Source organism: Crinia signifera, chromosome 3 (assembly GCF_055691185.1).
Source record: "Crinia signifera chromosome 3, ASM5569118v1, whole genome shotgun sequence".
NCBI classification, from domain to species: Eukaryota; Metazoa; Chordata; class Amphibia; order Anura; family Myobatrachidae; genus Crinia; species Crinia signifera.
This window is the reverse complement of record NC_139219.1, coordinates 279,911,450-279,938,813: the sequence shown is the minus strand read 5'-3', so window position 1 is coordinate 279,938,813 and position 27,364 is coordinate 279,911,450. Positions and strand designations below refer to the sequence as shown.

General features: G+C 41.1%; 1 protein-coding gene across 1 annotated transcript in view; it reads right to left on the bottom strand.

Moving 5' to 3' along the window:
• Nucleotides 1-27,364, bottom strand: part of MYO7B (myosin VIIB) — a 177,287-nt gene that overhangs the window by 5,526 nt on the left and 144,397 nt on the right. The window contains exons 32-46 of the mRNA XM_083178235.1: nucleotides 26,654-26,817; nucleotides 25,668-25,776; nucleotides 23,915-24,041; nucleotides 22,479-22,681; nucleotides 20,161-20,342; nucleotides 18,978-19,102; nucleotides 18,734-18,891; nucleotides 16,389-16,542; nucleotides 14,485-14,640; nucleotides 13,339-13,444; nucleotides 12,509-12,622; nucleotides 10,974-11,058; nucleotides 9,591-9,697; nucleotides 9,304-9,489; nucleotides 268-384 (exon numbers count right to left, since the gene is read on the bottom strand). Coding sequence (XP_083034361.1) covers nucleotides 268-384; nucleotides 9,304-9,489; nucleotides 9,591-9,697; nucleotides 10,974-11,058; nucleotides 12,509-12,622; nucleotides 13,339-13,444; nucleotides 14,485-14,640; nucleotides 16,389-16,542; nucleotides 18,734-18,891; nucleotides 18,978-19,102; nucleotides 20,161-20,342; nucleotides 22,479-22,681; nucleotides 23,915-24,041; nucleotides 25,668-25,776; nucleotides 26,654-26,817 — 2,093 coding nt within the window. The remainder of the gene's footprint in view (nucleotides 1-267; nucleotides 385-9,303; nucleotides 9,490-9,590; nucleotides 9,698-10,973; nucleotides 11,059-12,508; nucleotides 12,623-13,338; nucleotides 13,445-14,484; nucleotides 14,641-16,388; nucleotides 16,543-18,733; nucleotides 18,892-18,977; nucleotides 19,103-20,160; nucleotides 20,343-22,478; nucleotides 22,682-23,914; nucleotides 24,042-25,667; nucleotides 25,777-26,653; nucleotides 26,818-27,364) is intronic.

The following is a 27,364-nucleotide window of genomic DNA, read 5'->3' as shown; positions in this document are numbered from 1 at the left end:
CTTCCTAATGGTAGAGCCAGCCCTGAGTGTAGGAACAGTGAGATTGGGGGCACAGAAACGGCTGGCACAGCTTGACTAGGAACCCAGGATGAACTGTCACTGGAGACAGAGACTGGGGCACCGGATAGGCTGGCACATTGTGATCAGCATGACTATCTGGCAGATAAGGGGTTGGGTAAGCAGCGTGGGGGCACAGGAGAGGCTCTGATGGGGCAGGGTAGATTTAAAGTCCACATGGCCATATACTTCTTATGTACCTGTACTTACCTTCACTTCAAAGAACGCAGAGCCATATGTCGGCCATCTGAAAATGTGCTTGAGAAATGCCACTTTAGCTTCATCCACTGTTTTCTTCTCATGTTTATTATAAGCTGCTATTATATTCTATTGACAAAGGCATATAATGACAATGATCAGCAGCCTGTTCTCTAAGCATAGGAATGCAATTTAAGAAGATGACACAGTCTGTACCATAGAGGGGGAGAGGTTATTAGATCATTCATTTTTTAATCAAAAGCACAGTTACATGTAACTGACAAAATCCCTGCGAGTAGAGACACCACATTGCAGTAATCTTTTCTCTTGACTAGGGATGATATACAAATAAAGATACCTTCAATACTGTTCAATCTGAAGAATGTTAAAAAAGAAACTAATTTAAAACAGACATTTTCTATACATGAACAACATAAATAAAATATAATTTATTATCACTTTTTAAGAAAAAATCTATTTTCATCAAGCCGAAAAATACCAACTTTACTCTGGAAGTGGGCAGATGGAAGAGTGGCCTACTGAGCCCCCAAAATTCAAGAGTCTGATGGATCTACTAGGTAGAGTAGATACTCCTAGCACTGGAACCAAGGGAAGGTCTACTTTACTTACTGTGCATAGAACCCATTGAATTGAGAGAAAGATCACGGCATAGATAGGGGATCATGCTGTGTTAAACGGATTTGAGCAATTTATAAGCTCGAATAAATCACACACAAATAAAGAATATTACATCCTTGTGCTCAATCAGAGGCATGTAAAAAAAAAACTATAAACCTATAAAAAAGCCAGCATTGTCTTTATTCTATGTACCAGTATGTACCAATGCACACTAGGCTATAATGGAAACACAGTGATGTAATTCTGCCATAACACGGAACTTGCCTATTTGGGGGTGAAACGGGCACGTCTGAGCATATAACCTACAATTCTGTTGTTTCTAAGGGCCAAATGTAATAGAGTGTAACGTGTGTGAATCAGAAAGTGAGAGATTTTGGGAGAGTTTTCAAATATTTCAAAGGGGCAATCTTTTACACTGCAAAACCAGGTTGATTTTGCCATGTAATTGATTGCTGCTTTAAAAAATAGGAAAACTCTCCCAAAATCTCTCACTTTCTGAAACTCTCACCCTATTACATTTGGCCCTAAGTTTGTAAGCTCCATGGGCAGGGACTGATATGTGAAGCGCTGCTGTAAATGTACGAGCTATATGAATAACTGATAATAGATTAATAAGGAAACATGGACTTAACGGGGTCATTTACTAAGATGGGACTTCTATTTCACATGCAACCAATCAGAATCTACTTTTTATTTAGTTAGTACCGTCGAGAAGATAATAGATAGTATCTGAGTGTTGCCCGTAGCAACATCCCTTGTGAAATAAAACTCCCGTCTTAGTAAATTTCCCCCGACGAGTCTTTTTCAAATTCACCTTTGTGCTGGTGGTCTGATGATAGGCTTGTATGGTTCTCCCCTTTGATGCAAATAAAAAGAGTTATGGATGTCCCAACGCGTTTCCCCGCCTCCGGTAACGGTCTCAGCGGCTTTTTCAAGGAAAATGTAAGGAAAATAGCAAGTAGCTGTTTATGTGTCTCACCCCATATTTATACCTCAGGATGGTCTGAGCGGCGTGGCTTAGCGCTGTCTGGCCGTTTCCGGCTATGCGGCAACTTCCCTTCGTTTGTAGCTTTGTTTCCGGTCCGTGCGTTCCACTGGACCGGAAACGCATCATTTTGCGTTCCATTCAGCGTAGTTAACAGTGTTCGTCATTTATGATCCCTCCCTTCGTTTGTAGCTTTGTTTCCGGTCCGTGCGTTCCACTGGACCGGAAACGCATCATTTTGCGTTCCATTCAGCGTGGTTAACGGTGTTCGTCATTTATGATCCTTCACTTAGACCTTCAGTTGTCTGTGAGAAAGTCTATATGCGGCGGCCATTTTTACTGTTGGAATGCGCATCTTTTACTAGTGATTCCTTCTATTTGGTGCATTATGAGTACGCCGTAGCCATCTTTAATTAGGGAAGCAGGGAAGCAAAAGTATTCGTCTGATATACAGACTTTTAGCTGACATTGATATACACATTGTGCCCATTCACTGTTTGGATGGGTTTATAAAGCCACATATGCAGCTATTCTATGCTGCGCTATGGATATTGTTCTATACCCTTTATTGTAATTAGCAATTGGACACATTAATAGATAATACTTTAGATCTACCAACTATCTTCCTACTAATAAAATAAAATCTATATTTATATCTATAGATGGAGGGGTCTATATCTCTCAAGGCAATAATGTAAAGATATATGTAAAAAATTCATCCCATAGAGTCTTTATAATATAATAAATCCAATAATAATACAAAATAAAATACAACAGATCTTAATATTTGTTTGCGAAAAGAACAGGTCTTTTTGTAATGATTGGCATAAATGGATCTATATATCCCAACAATCATATTTAATAGATCTAAACATTCTAAGCAACAGATATTTGTGGAGAAAACATATATACATATATATTCTTGTAAGGAGATATATAAAAATTGAATAAATAAGAATAAAAATAAAAAAACATATACACACATAGACAAACATACATATCCACATAAAGGAGCATAGAGACAGATTCAATTCAGAGGGTATCTTTCATCTCTTATATATCAGGTATATATTTCAGACAGTAATCCATTTTTAAAGACAGTGTCATGTCGATCTATCACTCTATGTGTCTGAGGACCAAATCAACTTGAGATCTATAAAAACCCCCCTAAAAAGAAACCGAGACGAAGGGGATGCAGAGGAGGTAGAAGAGTCCAGATCAAAAAAGACCCTAAATACAAGATAACATCAAAAGGAAAAGGAATATATAATCTCTCATCTAAAAAATTGACAGAAAATGAGATTAGATTGTTAGAAAAGGGACTAAATTTTGCCCCTGTGTGCAAACCAAATATTTTCAAACTCTTTGTGGACCTAAATAGATACACAAGAACATTGAGTCGCAAGAGATTCTTTGCGATTAAGGCCCTAAGAAATACAAACAATATGGACAGTTCCCCTATTATCCTTGATCAAGAAGATAATGAGGCCCTAGAAATATTAGAGAGTCTGCAAAACGAATCCATAACAACTAAAGGCAAGACGGAGAACGAAATTAAAATATATGATATAAAAAGGTTCAAAAATAAGTCCGAATTCTATCCCCTCCAACACAAAGGCCCATTCGTGGACTGTTTCTATAATACAACTTTGAGACAGTTCAAAGAATTATGCGACAAAGCCGAAAAAAAGCCAATTAGAGACAATTTGAGTAAAGGAGAACGAGAAGCAATCAAACAGCTTTGCAAGGATGATACGGTTACTATTAAGCCTGCTGACAAGGGCGGTGGGATCGTGATGTTGAACACTGAAGATTATATAGTAGAAAGTATGAGACAACTGAATGATAAGAACTTTTACGGTGTTCTGAGTCACGATCCCACCGCCTCTTACCAAAAGAAATTACATCTGATGCTGGATGAAGCACTTGCAGGGGGCGCGATATCCAGGGAGACTGCACAATTTTTATTTATTAAATTCCCTATCACCCCCACATTTTATTATTTGCCCAAGATACACAAGTCACTAAACACCCCACCTGGTCGTCCTATTATTTCTGGTGTAGGGTCACTCACTAATAATTTGTCGTCTTTTGTTGATTTTTATTTACAAAAGCACGTGGAGGACCTGAGATCACATATTAAAGACACAAAACATTTTCTAAATATAATAAATAACATCGAGTGGAAAGAAACATATCATCTGGTAACCTGCGATGTGGAGGCATTGTACTCCAATATCCCACACCAACTGGGGATAGAAGCAGTGGACCACTACCTCTCAAAAGATGAGGAAATTTCGGGTCCTCTACGTGCTTTTCTACTACACTCCATTAGGTTTATTTTAGAGCACAATTATTTTTTGTTTAATTCACGTTATTATTTACAAACACGGGGGACCGCTATGGGGACTAGGTTCGCCCCGAGCTTCGCCAACCTATACATGGGAGTAGTGGAGGATAGACATGTGTGGGGAGGCGGGTTTGGGGCGAACCTAGTCCTATACGGGCGTTATATAGATGATTTATTTATTATTTGGGATGGGGATTTAGAATCACTTCAAAATTTCACTGATCAATTAAATTCTAATAAGTTTGGTCTTAAATTTACAAGTGCCCACAGCACGAGTCACATCAGTTTCCTGGATGTCGCGCTCCACGTAAAGAATAATATACTGACAACTGAGACTTATGTAAAGCCAGTTGATCAGAATAGATATTTAAATTATCAAAGTTCACATGCAGATAGTTGGAAAAAAAATATTACAAAGGGACAACTGGTTCGCATAAAAAGAAACTGTTCCACGAATGAGGCCTACCTGAAACAATCAAATATGGTATTGGAATCCTTTAGAGAACAGGGATACCCAGAGGTTATTCTTAACCAAGCAAAACAAGAAGTAGATAGAATGGACAGAATTAACTTATTGGGTAAAAGTAAAATAAAAATGAAACAGAGAGAAACTAGAGAGATCGGTGAGGGGATGACAGGTCTTTTTGTAACTCAATATAATGGGTACGCAAGAGAAATCAGAAATATAATAAAGAATAATACTGCCATGTTGATACAAGATCCTCTCCTTAAAGATGAGATTAATCACAATGGGAAAATGATTTTTCGCAGATCAGATAATTTAAAATCAAAACTAATACATAGTCATTTCATAAATACGGATAAAAGGGAAAGGAAGGAAGACAAAAATAAGGAATTAAACTGGTTACCTCCAAAACCTAAGGGATACCACCAGTGTGGGAAAGAAAAATGCTTGATATGCAAAATGGCCCCCAGAAAAACGACCAGTTATAAATCTACCACTAATGATGAAGTGTTCCAAATCGAAAGTTTCATAAATTGTGGCTCTACCTATGTAATTTATTTGCTTTCCTGCGGCTGCGGGAAGCAATACATAGGTAGAACGACTAGAACACTACATGTCAGAGGAATGGAACATAGGAGAAATATACTTAATGGAATAAAAACAAACTCAGTTTCAAGCCATATACATAGGTGCCAAAGAGGAAAAATAGATGATGTGACTATAATTGGGATTGAAAGTATTAAAAGTACAAATAGAGGTGGTGATAGATTTGGCAGACTTTGTCGCCGGGAGGCATATTGGATCTACAGAATGGATTCATTGATGCCAAACGGCCTAAATGATGTGATAGAACTAAATAACATCTAGGTTTACCACATACATTTAAGGCTCCATCTATCTTTTCCGCCAACCACTCATCGGTCCTCAAAAATAATGTAGATAAAAATATGATCCTATGTATATGACCTGATACTCAACTCCTTCCTCCTCCCCCCCCCTCCCCCCCGTCTCTCTGCTGTTTACATCTAGTTTGCAACTATACCATCTGTATATATATATATTATATATTTTTTATTTTGTGTCATCTGGATGCCTAGGCTGGGATCTCTGCATGTGCGGTACTGGAGGTCCATCCGGACCACACATGCAGATGCCCGGACGGCATCAGGATGACTAAACTAATATAACATCAAACAGAAGGTTAATATCGAATAGAAATAATTTGATATTGTGAGGTATATCTATATAGATATATTCGGAATCTGAGATCTACACATAAATCTGGGTTCTAATAAGATATATATACCGAAGAGGATAAAGAATACTGACGATCTATATGGTTATGTATCCATGCATGCACAGATATGTCTGTTTGTGCAACCAATGTATGCCGACCACCCTATGTGATCTGATTTGGTCCTCAGACACATAGAGTGATAGATCGACATGACACTGTCTTTAAAAATGGATTACTGTCTGAAATATATACCTGATATATAAGAGATGAAAGATACCCTCTGAATTGAATCTGTCTCTATGCTCCTTTATGTGGATATGTATGTTTGTCTATGTGTGTATATGTTTTTTTATTTTTATTCTTATTTATTCAATTTTTATATATCTCCTTACAAGAATATATATGTATATATGTTTTCTCCACAAATATCTGTTGCTTAGAATGTTTAGATCTATTAAATATGATTGTTGGGATATATAGATCCATTTATGCCAATCATTACAAAAAGACCTGTTCTTTTCGCAAACAAATATTAAGATCTGTTGTATTTTATTTTGTATTATTATTGGATTTCTTATATTATAAAGACTCTATGGGATGAATTTTTTACATATATCTTTACATTATTGCCTTGAGAGATATAGACCCCTCCATCTATAGATATAAATATAGATTTTATTTTATTAGTAGGAAGATAGTTGGTAGATCTAAAGTATTATCTATTAATGTGTCCAATTGTTAATTACAATAAAGGGTATAGAACAATATCCATAGCGCAGCATAGAATAGCTGCATATGTGGCTTTATAAACCCATTCAAACAGTGAATGGGCACAATGTGTATATCAATGTCAGCTAAAAGTCTGTATATCAGACGAATACTTTTGCTTCCCTGCTTCCCTAATTAAAGATGGCTACGGCGTACTCATAATGCACCAAATAGAAGGAATCACTAGTAAAAGATGCGCATTCCAACAGTAAAAATGGCCGCCGCATATAGACTTTCTCACAGACAACTGAAGGTCTAAGTGAAGGATCATAAATGACGAACACCGTTAACCACGCTGAATGGAACGCAAAATGATGCGTTTCCGGTCCAGTGGAACGCACGGACCGGAAACAAAGCTACAAACGAAGGGAGGGATCATAAATGACGAACACTGTTAACTACGCTGAATGGAACGCAAAATGATGCGTTTCCGGTCCAGTGGAACGCACGGACCGGAAACAAAGCTACAAACGAAGGGAAGTTGCCGCATAGCCGGAAACGGCCAGACAGCGCTAAGCCACGCCGCTCAGACCATCCTGAGGTATAAATATGGGGTGAGACACATAAACAGCTACTTGCTATTTTCCTTACATTTTCCTTGAAAAAGCCGCTGAGACCGTTACCGGAGGCGGGGAAACGCGTTGGGACATCCATAACTCTTTTTATTTGCATCAAAGGGGAGAACCATACAAGCCTATCATCAGACCACCAGCACAAAGGTGACTCCAGATAAAGTGGGAACAAGAAAGGTGATTCAGCACCATCCACTGGGAGACCGGAGGAACTACAGGTGGCAGCTGTAAGGTACCCCATATACAAAAAAATTGTCTGGCCAGACATTAAAAACCTGGACAGTTATTTCACTAATCCATGAAACAAGACTGTTATAAAAACCAGCATTCTAACCAACTAATACACTAATCTGACTGTGACTAACTTAAGGGAAGCAAATTGTATTTGGTTTTAAATACCTACTAATCAGACACGACCGGTTGTGCTAATATTTTTATATAACCCCCCCCCCCCCCTTGTTTTATTAATTATTAATTCTTATAATTGTATTTTGAAATTGTGTATTTTTCATTAGTGCATAAATAAATTGCATATATTCCCCTTTATTGCGCAGTTCCATCTTTTTGTTTTTTCTGGTACCAATTCGGGGGAACTGAGCTACCCCTTATAGAACAGCGGCAATAACGGGGATTTTGATTTTGATAAATTTTTGTTATTATTAACGGATTAGTGAAACCAACCCACTCACGGCGCAGGATTTAACCAAAACCTTTTTCAAATTCATGTTCATTCTCCCTAATTAAAACTATAAATTAAAAAGATATTTCTTTCATCATGCCACCAATAGAAAGCCTTATTTGTTCTTGAACAAAAATCAAACGGTCTCCAAATTTCCATCTAGTAGACCAGAGAGCTCTCTGCATTGGACACAATGAAAGCACTGTTCATTCTTACACTGAGTTTCCACCACAGTCTACACAGGGACTATACCACCCCGTCCCTCAGTCACTAACAGCACCGGGCACATATCCCAGCTTGTAGCCTATGAACAAAAGCCTGCTAATAAACCTTAGTAACATCATATAACAAACAAGCACATCCACCAAAAACTGAAAAGCCTCTTTAAAATAAACAGGGACCCATTTATCAAACAATGGAGCAGATGTATTAAGCCTTAAAAAGAGATAAACGCAAGGGTGATAAACGTCCAGCCAATCAGCTCCTAGCTGTCCTGTTATAGTATGTGTTTGAAGAATGGCAGTTAGGACATTTCTTTATTGCCCTCACATTTATCTCTTTTTAAGGCTTTATACATCTGCCTCTATTTTTTCAGGCTATTTCTCCAGAAACAGGAATCCCCGGTATGTATATACAGTAGGAGGGACTGCAGCAGATTTCAAATACCTGCTGCAATTCCTCCTTTTCCGCAGCAGCCGCCGCATCCCTCAAGGGATTCTATGGGTGGATGCTGCCAGATGTGACTCCCTCAGCTACCATCATCTGTATATGGTGGTAGCCCATTGTATCCTATGGGTTACAGATTGCAGTTATACTGTAGCTCCGGAGGGATCCCGGAAACCCTTCACTTGTAATGCCAAATTGCATGCACAGCACCCCCAGACACACACGGAGCACACTGCAGGGGCAGTCTCCTCTCTGCTGTCCCCGAGGGTGTATATTGACACGTCTGCCTGGTAAAATCACTTCCTGCAATGCGGTCTGGGGTGGTAACATTGCACTTATATATATAATTATAGAGATATAGAGTAGAAGAAAAGTAAATAGTAGAGAGACAATAGACAAGTATATAGGGAAGTTATGACAATGAGATGTCTGTGGTGGAGGAGGGAGAAAAGGGGGAAATATGAGCACTACAAGAACCCCAGTGAAATGTATTTTGTAGCGATAATCCACCAGTGATAGTACATGTTGTGTGAATATAGCAATATTATGAAGCAACAGGCATGTATTTAACATGTGCAGATGGCTACATTGTATGAAGACTACAAATTCAGCATGGTAGGAAAAAGGAAGGGAGCGTGAGGAGCAAATAGCAGGTGCGGTGTAATAGAGCAGGTCAGGTCACTCACCCTTTTCCAGTCCTCCTGGGAGCTGAGGCGCAGTAGTTCCTCCGGGACCAATTCTCTCAGGACTTTATTGATATTGGCAAGCTGAGAGCGGTCATTGTTGTACTGCACTTTATATATCAGACCAGCTAAGTTCACAGCGTCCTCTAAAGTGCAGCGGTGGTAGCCGCGCATATATTTTGGGAGCTCCTGGATATTAAATTATAAATTAGCAACACACAACAATGTTTGTATTTCTATTCTCTATAGGTATTCAAACCTTACAATCTGCCATTTGAAATGCCACTCACCTGGTGATAATGAAATATACAGTCAGCCTTGAGATCCTTCCCTGGCTGGGCATTTACCCATAGTTTCCTCATAAAATATAACTGGAAACTGGCAAAGGTCAAAGTTCCTGCAATACAAAGTTAGCATTTTTCTGGGGAGGAACTATAAGGTAAATCAACTGCAATCCATGGGATTTAGGGTGTGACTAAGTTGCAGTTTTGCGAGATTGCCCGGACATGCCTGCAGCTCCCAAACAGCCCTTCGCTGCAACCATCATGTCATTTCTGCCCCTGTCAGAACACTACCGGAAGTGCTGATTCCAGAAGCGCTGGCAGACTGTGAATGGAACCCCTGGACGATGAGCATGGATACCCCCCTGGCAACGAGCATGTAAGTCCTCTTGGCAATGAGCGTATAACTCCTCCCTGGCAACAACCATATAAATCCCCCTTGGAAATGAGCCTGTGACCCCCCCTGGCAACGAGCATGTAATCTCCTCCTGGCAACGAGCATGTAACTCCCCCTGGCACTGAACATGTAACTCCCCCTAGCAATGACCATGTAACGCCCCCACCATGGCAAGGAGCATGTAACCACTTGCAATGAGCATTATACCTCCGGCAATGAGCAAGAAATCCCCGGAAAGGAGCATATAACGCCTGGCAACAAGAACGGCGATAAATTCTGGAATTAATAGATGTGCTCACACTATCCCCTGTCCAAAAGCCATGCATAGATAGGTTAACTGGTAACACAAATGTTGGGTTCCCAAGCACCTACTGAGCTGACTCCTATGATGCATTGTACCTGTAAGTCAGATGCCACATGCAATTTCAAAAACAAAAGCTATTTTACTGATAGGTTTGATCAGGGGCGTTTTAATAGAGGAAGGGGCCCATGTGCAGACTCCGGGCGGGCTCCCTCCTCTTCATGGCGAAGTAGACTCTGGCATCTTGCCAGAGCCTACTGTGCATGCACAGGTCTCCAGAAACAGGTTCTGGATACAAAATCGTGGCCATTTTGATTTTTCACCACAACGCAAGCACCAGCCCGGGACTCGAGAAAGGTAAGTAATAGCAAATGGGTGCAGTTTGTGCGGTATGGCCTCGGACCCAGGGGCCGTTTGCACCACAAACATTGCACCCATTATAGAAAAACCGGTAATTCCTCTCTTCTTGCTCATGTTTTCACATTACCATCTATTACCCTTAGTAAAGGTGTGGTGAGCGAAGCGAGCCACCGAGCCCGAAGCATGGCGAGCAGACAATCGCGATTCACGTAGCGTCTAATGTAACTGGTGTACGCGGTGACCACAAAGATGAGGAGGTACCGAAAAACCGATGAGTTTCATGTACAACACTGGGACAGGTACAGTAAGAAGGACAATTTGCCACTTGACTCACCTGCAATTGGACGGCTCTTCCGTATGTAGTCATTTAGGTCCCTCAGTGAATCATAAAAATAGTCTTGTTCGTTCAGGCTGATAATCTGCACCAGAAGATAGTCATCACCAAAGGATCAGTCATTAGAAGATGTAAAAGGTAATTTAATGGACGTGAAGAAATAGGCATGAGCATTATTACATAGGTGTCAATTACTTTCTATGTTCTTGCCCTATTTTGGGTCCATACCCACTGGCCTTTCTTAAATACATTCTTTAGAGCATATAGACAGGTTAGACACCGTAGTGATAAGGGAGAAGTGATAAAGTGCCTGATACTTTATCACTGGCCAATCAGCTCCTGACTGTTAAATTACATCCTGGGATTAAACAGGGACAGATAGGAGCTGATTGGCCGGTGATAGAGTACCAGGCACTTTATCACTTCTCCTCCCTTATCACTGCTTCATACATCTACCCCTAGAAACCATTCCCATTGGCATGTGCACTTCAAGTACATTTATATGAGAACTATTTGTTTCATTTTCACTATTGTTTTCACCAGAGGGAGAAATGTCATTACAATATCAGTGGCTGTGAGGCCTAAAGGTGGCCATACACTAGTGCAATTTGTTCCCTTTTCACATGATTTTGACACATTAAGCCAATAAACCATGTGAAAAGTGTCAAATTGTATGTGTTTTACTGTCAATTCTGATGATCGTCACTGCCGCACTAAGGATTTATCGGATCCCGTAGCACTGAATGGAATTGCAATGCAATACATCATACGAGGTATTGCATGTGATACAGCTGCCGGCGAGCTGCCAGGTCAGTTGACAGGGTATCATATGCAAGGCTGGCATGCGATAATTTACACTAGGGTATGGGGTCAAAACTGATTTATGCTTCATTAGGTGCTCAGACAAATCCATGTACTGATGTGAAATAAACCAAACTGAGAAGCATGAGTCAGTGATCCATTGTAAGGCAGAGCCACCTCACTTGTTATAATACAAACCATTGTGGAATGACAATGAGAAACTTACTGCAGATCGCATGTGTTTGACATCAGATCTGATGCGTGGTCCCATGCACATTGGATCGGCTTGGCTGGGATTGCATCGTATGAAAAAGGACAGGTTGCTGCATATCATATGCAGTCCTGCTGCCCAGGCAGCTGCAGGGCAGTTCAAGGGAAATCGTATGCCACTGCTCCCCTGGGAGAAGTTGTACTAGTGTATGGGCAACTTTAGGCTAGTTGGCTGGACAGCTGTTCCTTTAGCCGGCTGTGTACCCAGCCTAATAATTGATGAATAATTCATATTGTGTAGGTATCATAATATTAAATTACATATACAGATAAAATAATAAAAGTGATCCGTGTAATAATTGCTTTTATACCAATGTACAGAGATAGCAATGTATTCTGTGGTGTGTAATACACTGATGGTGATGCTGAAGTCACTAGTACAATGTACAGTATGTAAGCAGATATTGTATATTTTGTTATTGTTTAACAATGAATAATAAGTGTAAGTTAGATACTAAACTCACCTTGTCTCCTATTTTCAGAAAGATGCTGAAGCCCTCCCAAGAGGTGAGCTGCAGTTTATTGGAGATGTTCTGACACACTTCCCTCACTTTAGTGTTTGTCTTAACCTCAAAGGCCTGCAAGAGAGCAGCACAACAGAGGTGTAAATAGATGTTACCGGGGATGCATTCGCCCTTTCCTCAAATCCATAGTTAAAGATCTAGTTTCTGAGACCTGTTTCTTCCTGAAACAATCGGGCCAGTTCATGTTTGTATGCAATGGCCAGTGGCATAAAAATGGTGCCGCAGACCCTGCGGTGGCTTGGGGGAGCCAGCGCCGCTGGGGATAGCAAGGCTCAGCTAAAAAAAACCTGAGCTGCCGTGCAGTCTCGCTCCCGACTCCCCACCCCCGCACCTGGTGGCTGTGTCTGTCTGCGTTCTGCACGCCTCCCCTTCTGTCAAGCCCGCCTTGATCACGCACATTTATAAAGCTATACATTGGGTGCTGTTACAGTCACACAGAGCGCAGGGGGTGTATTAGGGCTACAAACATTGAAACAATGGACAACATTGACTGGGGTCGAGTGAATAGCGCTGGGAGGGAGCTCCCGCTTTCAAGTAATTAAAAATAACTTTTGAGGGCACTGTATTAGTTGTGTGGCACCTGAGCAATTAGATTACCCCAGTATATTAGGGACTTATATTAACAAACAATGGATCTATTCCACTTATTTTAGGTTGAAAAGGGACATACATTGCTTTTATAATTAAGATTTTCTTTGGTAATGAAGACTTAAGAGTCACATACAAGGCAGGCGGTAGTCATTTTAAACACAGACTGGTGGCACTCATACCTCTTCGGTGCCATTTGGAAAGGAAAACTGGTGGTGGATCTTTGTGGTCATCCCTTTTATGGCTTCAACTTCCACCAGATGAGGTGGCTGTTTCCTGGGACCGGTTCTGTGTCGGACAAAATGAATACAGTCAGGACCAGCGATAATATTGTTATTATCAATAAAATAATAATAATGCTACACAGACTTGTAAATAGGCTAAATAAAAGTAAATGTAAATGTTAAATTCACTAACAAAGTACTCTATGTATACAATAATGTCTTGTGTCAATTAATTTGATTGGTTGGTTGGAAATATAAAAAGGCATGTAATGGATACAATCCAAGTAGCAACGTATGAATATATCTACACGAATGTGGGCCTTATTCTAGTTCACTCTTTCTGACAAAATCCTTCTTAGATGGACAAAATGATGTGCACTGCAGGTGGGGCAGATGTAACTTGTGCAGAGAGAATTAGATTTGGGTGGGGTTTTACTTCAAAGTGAGATTTATATTGCAGTGTAAAAATAAAGCAGCCAGTATTTACCCTGCACAGAAACAAAATGACTCACCCAAATCTAATCCTCTCTGTACATGTTACATTTGCCCCCTGCAGTGCACATGGGGCCTTATTTTGGTTCATTCTTTCTGACAAAATCCTTCTTAGATGGGCAAAACCATGTGCACTGCAGGTGGGGCAGATGTAACATGTGCAGAGAGAATTAGATTTGGGTGGGGTTTTACTTCAAAGTGAGATCTATATTGCAGTGTAAAAATAAAGCAGTCAGTATTTTCCCTGCACAGAAACAAAATTACTCAGCCAAATCTAATTCTCTCTGCACATGTTACATCTGCCCCCCTGCAGTGCACATGGTTTTGTCCATCTAAGAAGGATTTTGTCAGAAAGAGTGAACTAGAATAAGGCCCTATATTACAAGGGTTGTAATTTAAGTGACTACCCTCTTCTGGACAGATTGGAATCCTCATGGACCATGAACCGGAAATTCAAAGCTAGTCTACGATTTGGTAAACAGTGACTTTCTTTTTTTCATTTTAATGCAATATTAACATTATTATATGGTTGTATTATTATATTAATATTATGTTAAGTTAAAACGCTATATAAAATATGTATTATTATTTCAAATAGGTAAATATTATTACTGTAGCACTCTTTGGATCCTTTGTTTACACTCCTTGGATAGTGACTCTTTCCCATAATAATCGATGAATTTCTGAACATGGACCAACAAACTTTTACTAGGTGGAAAAAGTCCAGTACAGAGCCAAAGCAACTGCCAGCCGCTGGTCATGCTGTAGCTGTAAGGTAAAAAGAACCTGTTACATTCTGAAAGCAGAAACAAACATTAGTGACAGGTATATAAATGGAAGCCCTCACATTTGCCCCAAGTACAGCTTTTTGGCTGATTTTGTTACAGAAATTACGCAGCAATTTTTTTTTTTAAACAAAAAGCAATCTGGTATTAAAATAGATTCCGTTACCGATCCAGCAAATGTAGGCAAATAGGAAGCAATTATCCCTGGTCATACTGTACTGAGTGCATATGTTAATTGTGACAAAAATAATACAATTTGTAGCTGAATCAATCTGCATTCCAGGATATGTTGCACCCCCTTCCACAGCTACAGTAGCCTATAGACCTTATTCAGGTCTGTTCACAGCAGCGCTACGTTCGCACAGGGACCGATGTGGTCTTACTGCGCAGGGTGCATGCACCCACGGCAAACAGTCTGTTCGTTGGGTGCACGCACCCAGGACAGCGGGTGGGGGGCGTGGGGCGACAGGCGGTTCCATTAGCATATGGTAACACCCAGCATTTCATGGGCGTTCCCATGAGAATACTGGGTGTTCTCATGCTAATGAGGCCGTGATGCGGGTGCGGGGGGGCGGGAGGCTGACATCACCGGATGTCAGCTGCCTGCCCATTTCCTTCCCAGCGTGCACGCCTATGTATAGGAGTGCACCTTCCACATCTTTCGATGGTCGGTGACTGTGTAACATCCATTCGCATGCCCTGCATGTGAATTGTGCTTGCGAATAAGTGGTGGCAGCCAACCACCTGGTTTGTTTGATTCGCAAGGGTGCAAATTTGCATCGAATAACCCCCCCAATATGTATACTACAGAATGTGTGGTGTGGTTTCATGGACAGTAAATAGATAGTCAATACTCCATATGGTTGACAGGCAAAAAGTCTACTGTGTCTAAAGTCAACATGTACAAAATGTTGACATGTAAATGGTCGACTATTATTTTCTTGGGGGGGTCGGGTGTCATTTTGTATGTTTCAACATATGTGACTCCAATTAGTATACTGCGATCAGCAGAATCCTGAAAGGTTCACTTGTCAGTCTGGTGGATCTTATGGTAAGAATTGAGCTGAGATTGCATTCTCATTTGCAAAATGCACCTTGGTATTTATTAAACACAAAACCCGCTAGAGTTTGCTCAAATACAAATGAAAATCATGGTAGAACACACACACATATAGGAATCAAAAGACCATCAGACTTTCCACTGTAACACGGAAATGTACCAATACTGCTATGACAAAGGCTTCAGGAGCACTTTTCAAATAGACCACTTTTTGGCTGGCGTGTTTGGAGAAGCATGCACAGATCAGTCATATCCGTACAGTGCTTACTTGTGTAATCAGAAAGGTAATGCCACATTCTGGGGACGGAATTCTGGGGACGGAAGCACCACACAGATCTGACTCACTGAACTGTGCGGACTTCATTTTCAGCAGTGTTTGGGTGTCAGCAAAGTCGACAGCTAAAGACGAATGACTTCACCATCGGAAAACATGAATCCTGAAAATGCGGGAGCTTAGTAAATTACCGTTTTTTTTTTAAGCAGACCCACATACGTTGGTAACAAGCCAAGTTGCAACTCAGCATAAACATGGGAGCTTAGTACGTTTAATATGTAGTGTGTCTTCAAGATGTGATGTTCCCTAAACCCTACTGGTATGTGTCACATTTTTTTCCAATAGAGGATATTAAATGTTATCTTCTCATTATTACTTTTATAAGATGAGAGTTCACCTGTTGCTGTTTGCCGTCATTTGCTTCAATATCTGGCAGTAGATTTCATCTCTCAGTGCCTCCTCCCGCAGAGGGCCCAGGAAGATTTGGTCTGTAAGGTTCACTTGCGAGTGTGACTGTTTTGATGGATAATCCCCCATGTACTTCATAATAGGTAGAACATGTTAAAGTTCAACAATTTCAATGTGAATAACACAACATAAAATGGCAATAGAGGAATATCTAAAAAATATATAAACAAATACTGCTTTTGTTTCATTAATTACATTTCCATTGCTTTAAACCAGGGGTGGCCAAACCGGTCCTCGAGATCTACCAACGGTCCACGTTTTCCAGGTTACCTAGCTGCCGCACAGCTGTAGTCATTACTATCTGTCACATTTTCAAACATGCTGCATGCATTCCTACTATAGATCCACAGGTTGCCTGGAAAACATGCACCGTTGGTAGATCTTGAGGACAGGTTTGGCCACCCCTGCTTTAAACCAACCTATTATTCTAGCCAATACAAATTCTATTGTTTTCGACCCATGACACTGGAAAAATCGCAGCGGCTGAAGATCCCTATTGCTTCACGAGGCCATCAGCTGGCTGGTATTTGGGGTAGAACCATTCTTTAATAATTCTGGTTAACAACAAAATGATGAGGTCTTCCTAATTTGGCCATTTGTCTGAATGCCCCCTTCTGATGCCCATCGTCTGCCTTTTAAAGTTTCACAGACTCTATATGCATAAATATAACTAGAGGAGCCCTGAATTATGCTACACATCTACCACTGCTGCCACTTCTGTCCAGCTGTATATATTGGTTTAGCAATTTTATTTAAATTCATGGTGTGTAGATACACACACAGTGGGCCAGATGTATCAAGCTTCAAAAAGTGATAGTAAAGTGGGGAGAGATTAACAGCCAGCCAATCAGCTGCTAACTGCCATGTCACAGGGTGGGTTTGAAAAATTCAGGTAGGAGCTGATTGGCTGGTTGTTTATCACTCTCCACTTCATCACTTTTTGAAGATTGATACATCTGGCCCAGAACACTGTACACACACGCACACACACACACACACACACACACAGAACACTACTAATCACTCCACAATAACGTTAAATCACCAATCCCCTTCTTGGTCTGATATTCAGGCAATATCCTGGTCTTTGTCACTACTGTCATTTTCACTAGTATCCATATATTGTGCTAGCTATATACCAGTAATTTACATATACCGGAGGAGCCCAGATTGTTTAGCAATGTGTATAGTGGAATATATAGATTATATGTCAATATCCTGTGGAATTGTTAACACATGCCCTCATTTAACTTACAGCTGAGCCAACACACTTTCGGCCTAGAGAGTGGAATGGACAAGTTAGGCCAGGTGAGAGGAGATTTGGGGTAAGCAGGGACTTGGGGTTACCAAGAGGCAATGGAGATGCTTGCCTCCAAGCATGTGTGGTTCACAGCAGGAGCCAAGTGTGACTGCTGCTCTGCCATCGAAGCTCTGCGGCACATACGCTGAAGCATTAATCAACTCTGTACCAGGAGCCCGCTAAAACCTACAATACTGCCAGGATGGCTCCCACCTGGAACTGCTCAGCCTGAACTGCAGAAAATGACACAGTCACACAGTATAGTTTGCGCATTGCTAATTCACTGCTTGCTTCAGTCCCTGCAGACTGGCTAAGAGGGGGACACCAAACTCCAACTTGCTTCCAGGCGACTAGGTTGAAGTTACGCCCCTGAAAGTAAGGATAGAAAAATGAGAGGGCAGAGAGATGGGAGATAAAGGGACAGATCAATGACAGTTATGCTGGGTACACACCAGGACGACTAGGGCCCGATCCCATCAATCTAGATCCAATTCTGACCGATTGGATGTAGATTGTGTGGTGTTTGGGCCCTTTTCTGTCCTGTTCTGATCCAATTTCGACCGGCCCCGCAGGTTGGTCGTCGTTATTCAGATCCTACCTGTAGCAGGTAGGATCTGAAAACGACCATACACCCTGGATCGGTAACGCTCGCGGTGCACATCGTGAGCGGGTCGTCCGCTCCGCGTCATCTTGAGCGTGTCGGACAAGACACTGACGACCAGCTCACAATGTGCATCGTGAGCGGGTCGTCCTGGTGTGTACCCTACATTGCACAGACACCAAAGAGTAAAGTGACAAAGGGGGAAAAGGGGCGTGGTAATGTCTAGCTACTACATTGGTCTGTAACCAATCACTGATTACATTTTAATGTAATGTTTTCCAGTAGCTGAGTTCCGGGTACTAGATTTCAGAACTGTTCCAGTGATTGTAAATTCATATTATCTGCACCAAGTTCACATGTCTGCAAAGGATATCAATGAAAGCTTGGCATGCAAAATCCCGCAGCTCAGCCACTTCAGACACCTTCTTCAGCAGCGGTTGTCTTAGTGGTTCTCTGGAGTAAGCCCAGAGGTGTGACTTACCACGGGATCTCTGTAGGAAGGCCCTGGAAACAGACTCAGGGTCTGGAAGCCTAAGAGGAGAACCAAGCAATAGTATTTTAGAGCTTAAAGACTAAACTTCATGTTGCGTGTTACTGCTCTGTAAATATCCTGGTACCTGAAATACTGCATTGAGAATTCCTCCAATGTGTAAGGCTTTGTTTTCTCCTGCAGCCCAAAGTCATCAAACTGAGAATTGATTAATTCTGATTTGCGCTGCTCTGGGGACATCGCGATCAGTCTCTGTTAAAGTGTTGAGATTATATTCAGTGAGTAATAAAGTATAGGCATAATTAGAATTTGGTTGCTAAGAGAAACATCTCTCAATTCTAAAAATTCACAATTTAGTAAATTTCCCCCCACGGTAAGATTATACTTTCTATTCAATCCCTATTCCATCTGGGTCTGTGTCTGTGTCTGGGTCTGGGGTAGTTACAGTGTTTACATTCAACTTGGCTATATAGTACAGATCTGTACCATATAGTCTTGCCTGCCAAGACTATTTATCTATTCCATGTATACTACATGGAATAGAATCGGCATTGAATGTAGAAAAACCACTCACTGCCCATTCGATATTCTATTCGATTTCTATTTGATTTTGCTTCTATAAGCAATATTGAATAGAAAAATAGTACATATCTGTACCCTCTATTAGGCGAAAATTTACTAAGGATGGGAGTTCTATTTCACATGGAATGTTGCTATGGGCAACCAATAAGAATCTACTTCTTATTTATTCAACACCTTCTAAAAAACAATAGACAGCATCTGATTGGTTGCCTATAGCAACATCCCATCTGAAATACAACTCCCATCTTAGTGAAATTACAATTGGCAATTACAATTAGCTTACTATACTTAGAATTCCTAGGCTTGCAAACGAGCAAATACAGTAGCTCAGGTGTTAAATGTCTGACTGCGGTGTATGAGGTTTAGAGTTTGAGTTCTTTGTATGGCATACTGAGATTTGTCTACAAATCCAGGATATTTACCTGAAGGTGCCCATATCTACTGTACAAAAGCCAAAGCCAATCAAAATGAGCCTGTCTGCTTAACCCCTTCTTAATATATTTAGAAGAAAGAAAATAATATTGGTCTGTCATGAAGAGTCCTCCGTCGGTGCTCTGTCAATGGACTATAAAATCCATAGACTCTAGAAATCTCTTTTTTTGTGTATATACCTGATCCAGTGCATGTATAGTAATATGCTGAAATGTGCAAGACCCATGCGTATTGTGACTTGTGTTCAACTTAGAACCGGGCCCTTAACCTCGTATATGAATAGGGCAATTGCTTACCAGTATTTCAGTAGTGGGTTTGTTAAGGCTTGGTACAATATGAATGGCATCCAAAGACACAGCACCACTTTTTCCAGTTCTCTCATTCTGGGCATAGATCCATTTGGGCCCAGACTGAAGTTCTGGACTCCTGTCAAGAAGCAGCAGATCTCCACTTCGAACACTCAAAAGCTCAGGTTCATCTAGAGAAAATCCAATGGTTACTGTTATAGTTTAAGAGAGTAACATGGATTATTTATAATGTGACGAGAATAACAAAAATCTGTCTGTGCATTCAGGCGCACCTACCTAGCTTCATGGCAAAGGTGCATTGTCTGTCTCTGTGGGCCAGATGTATCAAGTTTCAAAAAGTGATAAAGTGGAGAGTGAAAAACAACCAGCCAATCAGCTCCTGTCTGTCACTTTTCAAGCCCAGCCTGTAACATGGCAGTAAGGAGCTGATTGGCTGGTTGTTTATCACTTTCCATTGGATCACTTTTGAAGCTTGATACATCTGGCCCTGTATCTTTCGAAGGAAAAGCAACCTTTTTGCCACCACCAGGCCAGCAAGGGCCCTGGGGGAGGCACAATTGCTGCTCCATGGCCCCTTTATCTGGTTAAGCATGGTGTTTGGAATGACACCCTAAAGTCATTATTCATGTTCCAGGCATGCACCCTGCCTGCACTGATCTTTCCTGCAGCCTATACTGGCCCGGAGTGTCCTGGGGAGCATCTTCTTGCAGTACTGTACTTCCAGCACCGCCTGCCCTTAGGTGTTACATCATGCCTTTAGGGGGTAGAGCTGGCACAGGGTGCACTGACTGCACTGATTGCAATGTGCTCAGTGCACACACACACACACACACACAATAAAACTTATTTTATTATTTTTTAACAACTACAGATATTAATAAACGTTCCCTGCATATTCTGCACCAATTCAGCATACATTCTTGGATTTTGTACTTAGCACATCACTAATGGAAGCAGGAGTCATCTACTAATATCACACACCTTTTGTTGCATTATCATACTAGTGCATTACCGCTTACAAGGGCAACCACACCTGAATTAAGCCCTGGATTTTGGATTGCAAGACAATATATATAATACACACACACACACACACACACACACACACACACACACACACACACACACACATATATATAATGTCATACTTGTCTACTTTTGATAAACAGTTTCAGGGAGATTGAGATTATAGTTGGTAAAATAATTTTGAAAAGCGCCCCATTGAGGGGGTGTGTCTAGTTCCATATATGGAGATATTGTGAAAAGAGATTGTGACTGCGGAACCTAAGAGCGTGGGTGTGTAATTTAAATGACTTATATCCAAAGCAGTTAGTAAGAGCTACTATATATGCTAAAGTGCTGGGAAATGATGCTGATAACTCAATGTAAATGTATCTGTCTCTCATTCCTTTTTTCCCAAAAAATTTAACCAGTGTAATGTGGGCTAGGTGAAATGAGGGAGATTGTTAGACTAATGAGGGAGAGAGGGAGATTTCTGCTATTTCAGGGAGTCTCCTGCAGAATGCAGGAGGGTAGGAAACTATGTATGAAGTGTATATATATATATATATATATATATATATATATATACATATATATACACAATGGTGTCACAAGGGTAGTGCAGACTGCTTCTGAAAGTCACCCACCAAGGGATAATCTCAAAGTGCTAACTCCTGCACAGTGACTGCTGACCGCCATGTTATGGTGCAGCATCTAATCAGACCCCCGGAATGTATATTCATTAAATCTAATGGGTACAGAGGGCACAGCTATATTGTTATTTTGTTATTAGTAGTCATACATACTATTTCCCACACAAAATGACTGCTTTTTTGGACGCTTGGGAGTTGTTGGTGCACTTCCCAAGCATTTATAGTATATTATTTTAGGTACAATATAAAATATTTTAGAATAATTCAGCGGTGGCCATAAAGTCACAGAAGGTGGGCTTCAAAGTGATGTTTTAATGCCTTCCACTATACACATTTTCATGTTAACGGGTATTGAAAAAGTAGGTGCATCTCTATTTCAAATGGACAGTTGCCAAAAGTATTCCCTAAACCCTTCTTGGTGAAGGGTTTAGGGAATACCCTATATACACAATTTGTAAGGCAGCTTTGGGCACTGTTTGGGAACACACTTTTCTGTACACAAGTTCCCATAGCGGAATGTAGTAACCTAAACATGTATCCATAGAGGAATTGTACACCAATTTCTGTACCCTCCTTCCAACCTCCAGGGTTCTCTAACCTTCATTACTAGTATTGTATAGTGTATATTCTGTTACCAATTTTAGACCACACCTGTTTTTTCCATGGCACCCGGTAAGTCTTTGAATGTGGTGGAGCTGTCCTGTAGTGCTACAGCATACTGGGATCTGCTCTTCAGTTCATCCAAAAAGTAGAGGAGCAACTTCGCAATTTCTTCACTGTGCTGTGAAGTCAGGACAAACTGTTCCCCCCGCAGAGTATTTAAGACACAGCACTGTCCAAATGACTTCTCAGCCCTGAGAATGAATACATTTACATTACTGTACTGATATGGTATAGATAGAATGATCTGTGGACTGTATAGCAAATCAAAGAAAAATCAGTTATTTATCATTTTCACATATTGCCACATACTGTTGTTACTCTTTAGTTTATTTTAAGCTGGAAAGATATTCAGCACGTGCTGACTAAAAATGATGATGAGGACCAACACTGGTGGGAACATGTAGATATCTTCCACTAACAGGATATTTTAAAGCTGGAATTGATCTGATCCTTCCACGGGGAATCAAATGGTCTGAACTCATCTAGTTCAGTGCCCCATGAGTGTGTGTGTTCAAATTGATCCATGAATCTAAGCCAAGCCGCAGAATTGACTCATGCTCCGTCATAGCTAGATCAATGGAGAGGTGCAAGGCATACTGTACACCAGGCCCCCTTTGTTAGGTGCCCCCCACGCCAACATCACTAGCTGTTCCTCTTATGCAGCAGCAGAACCAGGCAGTCAGAATGCCATGTGACATCAACCGCTCGCCCCAAGCAGGGATCAACAAGCCTGCTGGGCAGGTGGGCACCTATCGTTTCTATGGTTGCGCACACAAAATTGTGGGAGGTCCCCTGCGTCCGTTCCATGCCTGCCCACTATTGTGCGAATGCCTGAGTGAGTGTGAAAGTCGCCGAAGGTGTGCGACCCGGGGGTTTGCACATATGCATAGTTGCACATGCACAAACCCCAAACATCTGCCGTGGTAGCGAATTTGGTGCACAACGAGCGGGTCTGACTCGCCCCATTGTACGTGAGGGCAGTGGGGTGGGTCAGTGATGCCGGGGGCCAGAGATAGGCCATCTTTGAGTTGAGGTCATGTCTTCATGTCAATGACTAGATATTACATTTCTTCAATGTCAGAGGTTAGATGATGATCTCAGAAATATTATCTAGATAACAGTGTGGTATGTTAGAAACAGAAAGATCTATGTAGTTCCAATGTTATTTCTCTTATGCACAATGATAATGATATTTACAAACAGACTAAAGGGATACATCACGAATGGGGTGTTTGTTCTTGCCATGTAGTCATTAGTTGTTATTACGTTTCTATAATTGAGCTATATCTGTGCAACAGGCCAAGGGGAAGGAAGGGGGATACAAACAACAGAGGCACATCAAAGATATTTAACTGGTTCATTTCAATTCCACAGAATGGAAATAATGCAACATATGCAATATACAATGTCCATGCTAGATACACCTTTTTGTACGGATGCCAATTAAATCCGGAAATGAAAGATCCAAGAGTTTTTTTTCATTCTCATCAAGAAAACTCACTCCCTTCCAGTTTATTGCAATAATGAAGTGGCTCCGACTGATGCTTGGCCCTAAAACACAAACGTTGGGACATAGTATATGCAGAATACAATCACCAGCAGTAGCGCACGCAGGGGGGGTTTCTGAGTACCCAGAAACCCCCCCTGGAGTCTAAGGGCCCTAGACTGAAAGCTGAGGGTCCCCTCTTTCCATGGGTATAAGAATTTTAAAAATCGGCCCTTGGGAACCGGAGATATCTGACTGCAAAGCAGTGGTCCCCATCCAACCCTGTTAATTGCTATTCCCAGTCAGATATTTCAGATTTTCTGAGGGTACAGTATATTCCAAAAGCTGAGACTCTCCCTCTCTGATGGACACTAGTATCTTGTCTCTACTATTCCCATAACCAGAGATATCAGCCTTCCAGCAGCTGGTTACTGCTCCAGCTCCACACACCTGGTATGTAGTTTTATATACTCGTTGGCAGATTTCTCTGCCTCCTGAACTCTAATCCCCAATACCATTTGTTAGGTGGCATTCTCTAGTTTTTAATTCAATTAAAATCGAAGAAATCCAAATCCGGGAACTGGAGATATCTGCAGTCAAGCAAGTTGTCCTCCCACCAGAAAATTATGAATAAGAAGCCCACTCCACTATACACCCCTCCTCTGCGTATTAAACATCCTCTACCACCCTGGAAGTTATGTATCAGAGCCCCTTCATTCAGCCCAGTGTCCCCTTCTTCCACCCCATCTCCCACCATCTGTACAGTACAGGGGTAATTAGTGGAAATTACTGATCCAAGCCCTACATGCTGAGCGGTTGATATAATACCCCCTACCACCCGTGGGACATCAAATCTTCCCCCACCCCTACCGCTGGAGGATCGGTAGAGGCCACAATACATTGCTATGCCCAGGGGTTTACACTGCTGTTGATGCCTATGTATGTATGTATGTATGTATGTATGTATGTATATATATATATATATATATAATTTTTTTTGTATATAATTATTTATATATATTTGGTCTATCTATAGTACTTTAACTGACCCGGTATATACTGGGTCACCTAAGTGTCCATCTCTGTGCTTTGCTCCGCCCCTCTGGAAACCCCCTTCTGAAAATCCTGCGTTTGCCACTGACCAGGCACTCCCATTTGAGAACCACTATTCAAACATGTCATAATACACTAGTTCACACCATTCACCTGTATCCCGTTGTGAACCTTGGTCACGGATCAGAGATGGATGAAATTCACTGCAGCCTGTAAGCAGCTTTGAATTTCCATTTGGTTTGAAGGAGGAACACCTTAGTAGAAGAGGCGACTCCTGCATGTAGCTGCCATCCCCGCACTGTGACCCATGTCGCAAGCTGGGGTCCACACAGATAGTCTGCTAATTAAGCCTCAAGCAGGGGCCCAAAGCCATGTCACCCTTATCTCTGCCCTCCCAGAAAAAGGGGAGCAACATGCCTCTGTGTCGAGGAATGCAGGTCTCTCCCCGCTCCCTCAACGCCACTGCCTGGCACAGGGGTAACTTCAGATGACACTGCAAGGCCAATACTGCGCATTCTCAGAACAGAACTCGCGTAGCTGCAAATTCCTGATCATCGGGAATCTGCAAGTGTCCCCCCTTCTTTGCCCAACTGACGCCCCTAGTTCTAACACACAACAACAGTTAAGCATTTTCTTACCTGAAAATATGGAGGCTTCAAAAAACTTTGAAAACAAAAGAGGCCACTGCTGGCGGGAATAATCTACTACTGTCTCCATTGCTTGCAGTGCAGTCTTCTCAGTCACACACTGGGCAAAGATAGACATGTGAGAACTGTTATCTCAAAATCACATTCCAAAATAAATGTTAATACATGGGAGGCATACATGGGTTAGGTCCAAATGTTTTCACTATATGCGCAACCTTAAATATAACACACAGATGCAAAAATAATCATCATTACATTTACAGTTCATCCAGAAAGTATTCACAGCGCTGCGCTTTTTCCACATTTTGTTATGTTACAGCCATTTTCCAAAATGGAATAAATTAATTTTTTCCCTCACAATTCTACACACAATGGGGCTGATTCTGGTTCATTTGAAATGATCTTCGCAGCTTACCAAGTCAACCATGATCAGGCCGATACCCAGGTTTAAGTGTCTGAATGCCCCTAAGCACCACATCTTTTTATGACCCCTGCCCTCCCAAACACCCCCCCACCACACACTCACACACCTATTATAGGGTGGGAGATAAAAGAGAGGGAGAGAGAGAGAGGCCCTGGACCCAGAGACAGCTAGGGCAGAGCGCTTAGCAGCCGTGTCCCCTGCTTTGCCCATTACCCCCTGGCGTCTCACCCACTCGCTGGTGCTCACTTTATCCCCCCCCCCCCACCTTATCTATACTTAGCCTTGGCATTGGGAGTTGTTTTGTTTCTGTGCAGGGAAAATTCTGGCTGCCTTATTTTTTCACTGCAATATAGATCTCACTTTGAAGTAAAAAAAACCCCATCCAAATCTAATTCTCTCTGCACATGTTACATCTGCCCCACCTGCAGTGCACATGGTTTTGTCCATTTGAGAAGGAATTTGCCTTTGCGAGTGAACCAGAATAAGGGCCTATATAACTTCCTAATCAGAAGAACAAAAACAGGTTACCATGATAGAGCAGGAATTGTATTACCTTAGCATGTTTTTCCTTCAGTAAATTTGCATAGTAAGTGCTGGTCTTAGCTGCCATTAGTTTTGCTGGGATACAGTCTTTTATGACACTGTATATGTGTTCATCTTTTAAGGCATCACCATATTTAATATAGTGGTGTTTGGACATTAGCTCCACTAGATCCTCTTCCTGCAAGAGAAAGGATAATTCCAACATTTAATAGTATCAGGGCACCATGGGGAAAGAACAAGAAGAGAAAAAGATAGTTGTAACGGATGCACTCCAAGGGTTTTTTATTTATTTATATTTAATATATCATAAAACGGTTTTCAGAATTAATATCCAAAAGTGGGGAATCCTATTAATCTTTATTCATTTTATGGATTTAGGATGCACAACTATGATTGCGAAATTGAAGAGGTTAAAATATAAGACATACAACATGCATTTACACAATACAGTGAAAAAAATTAGTGTCAAATAGAATTAATAAGTCAATGCAGGCGAATTACGAATATCTTTTCAAAGAATATATAAATATTTAAGACCATTATCCTAATCAAGCCTGGTTGGATTCATCCCAAATTTAAAACAGCCCCAACTGCCTATATTTTAAATTCTATTTTACACTAAAAAAAATTAAATCTTTTTTCACTGTATTGTGTAAATGCATGTTGTATGTCTTATATTTAACATCTTCAATTTCGCAATCATAGTGGGTGCATCCAAAAT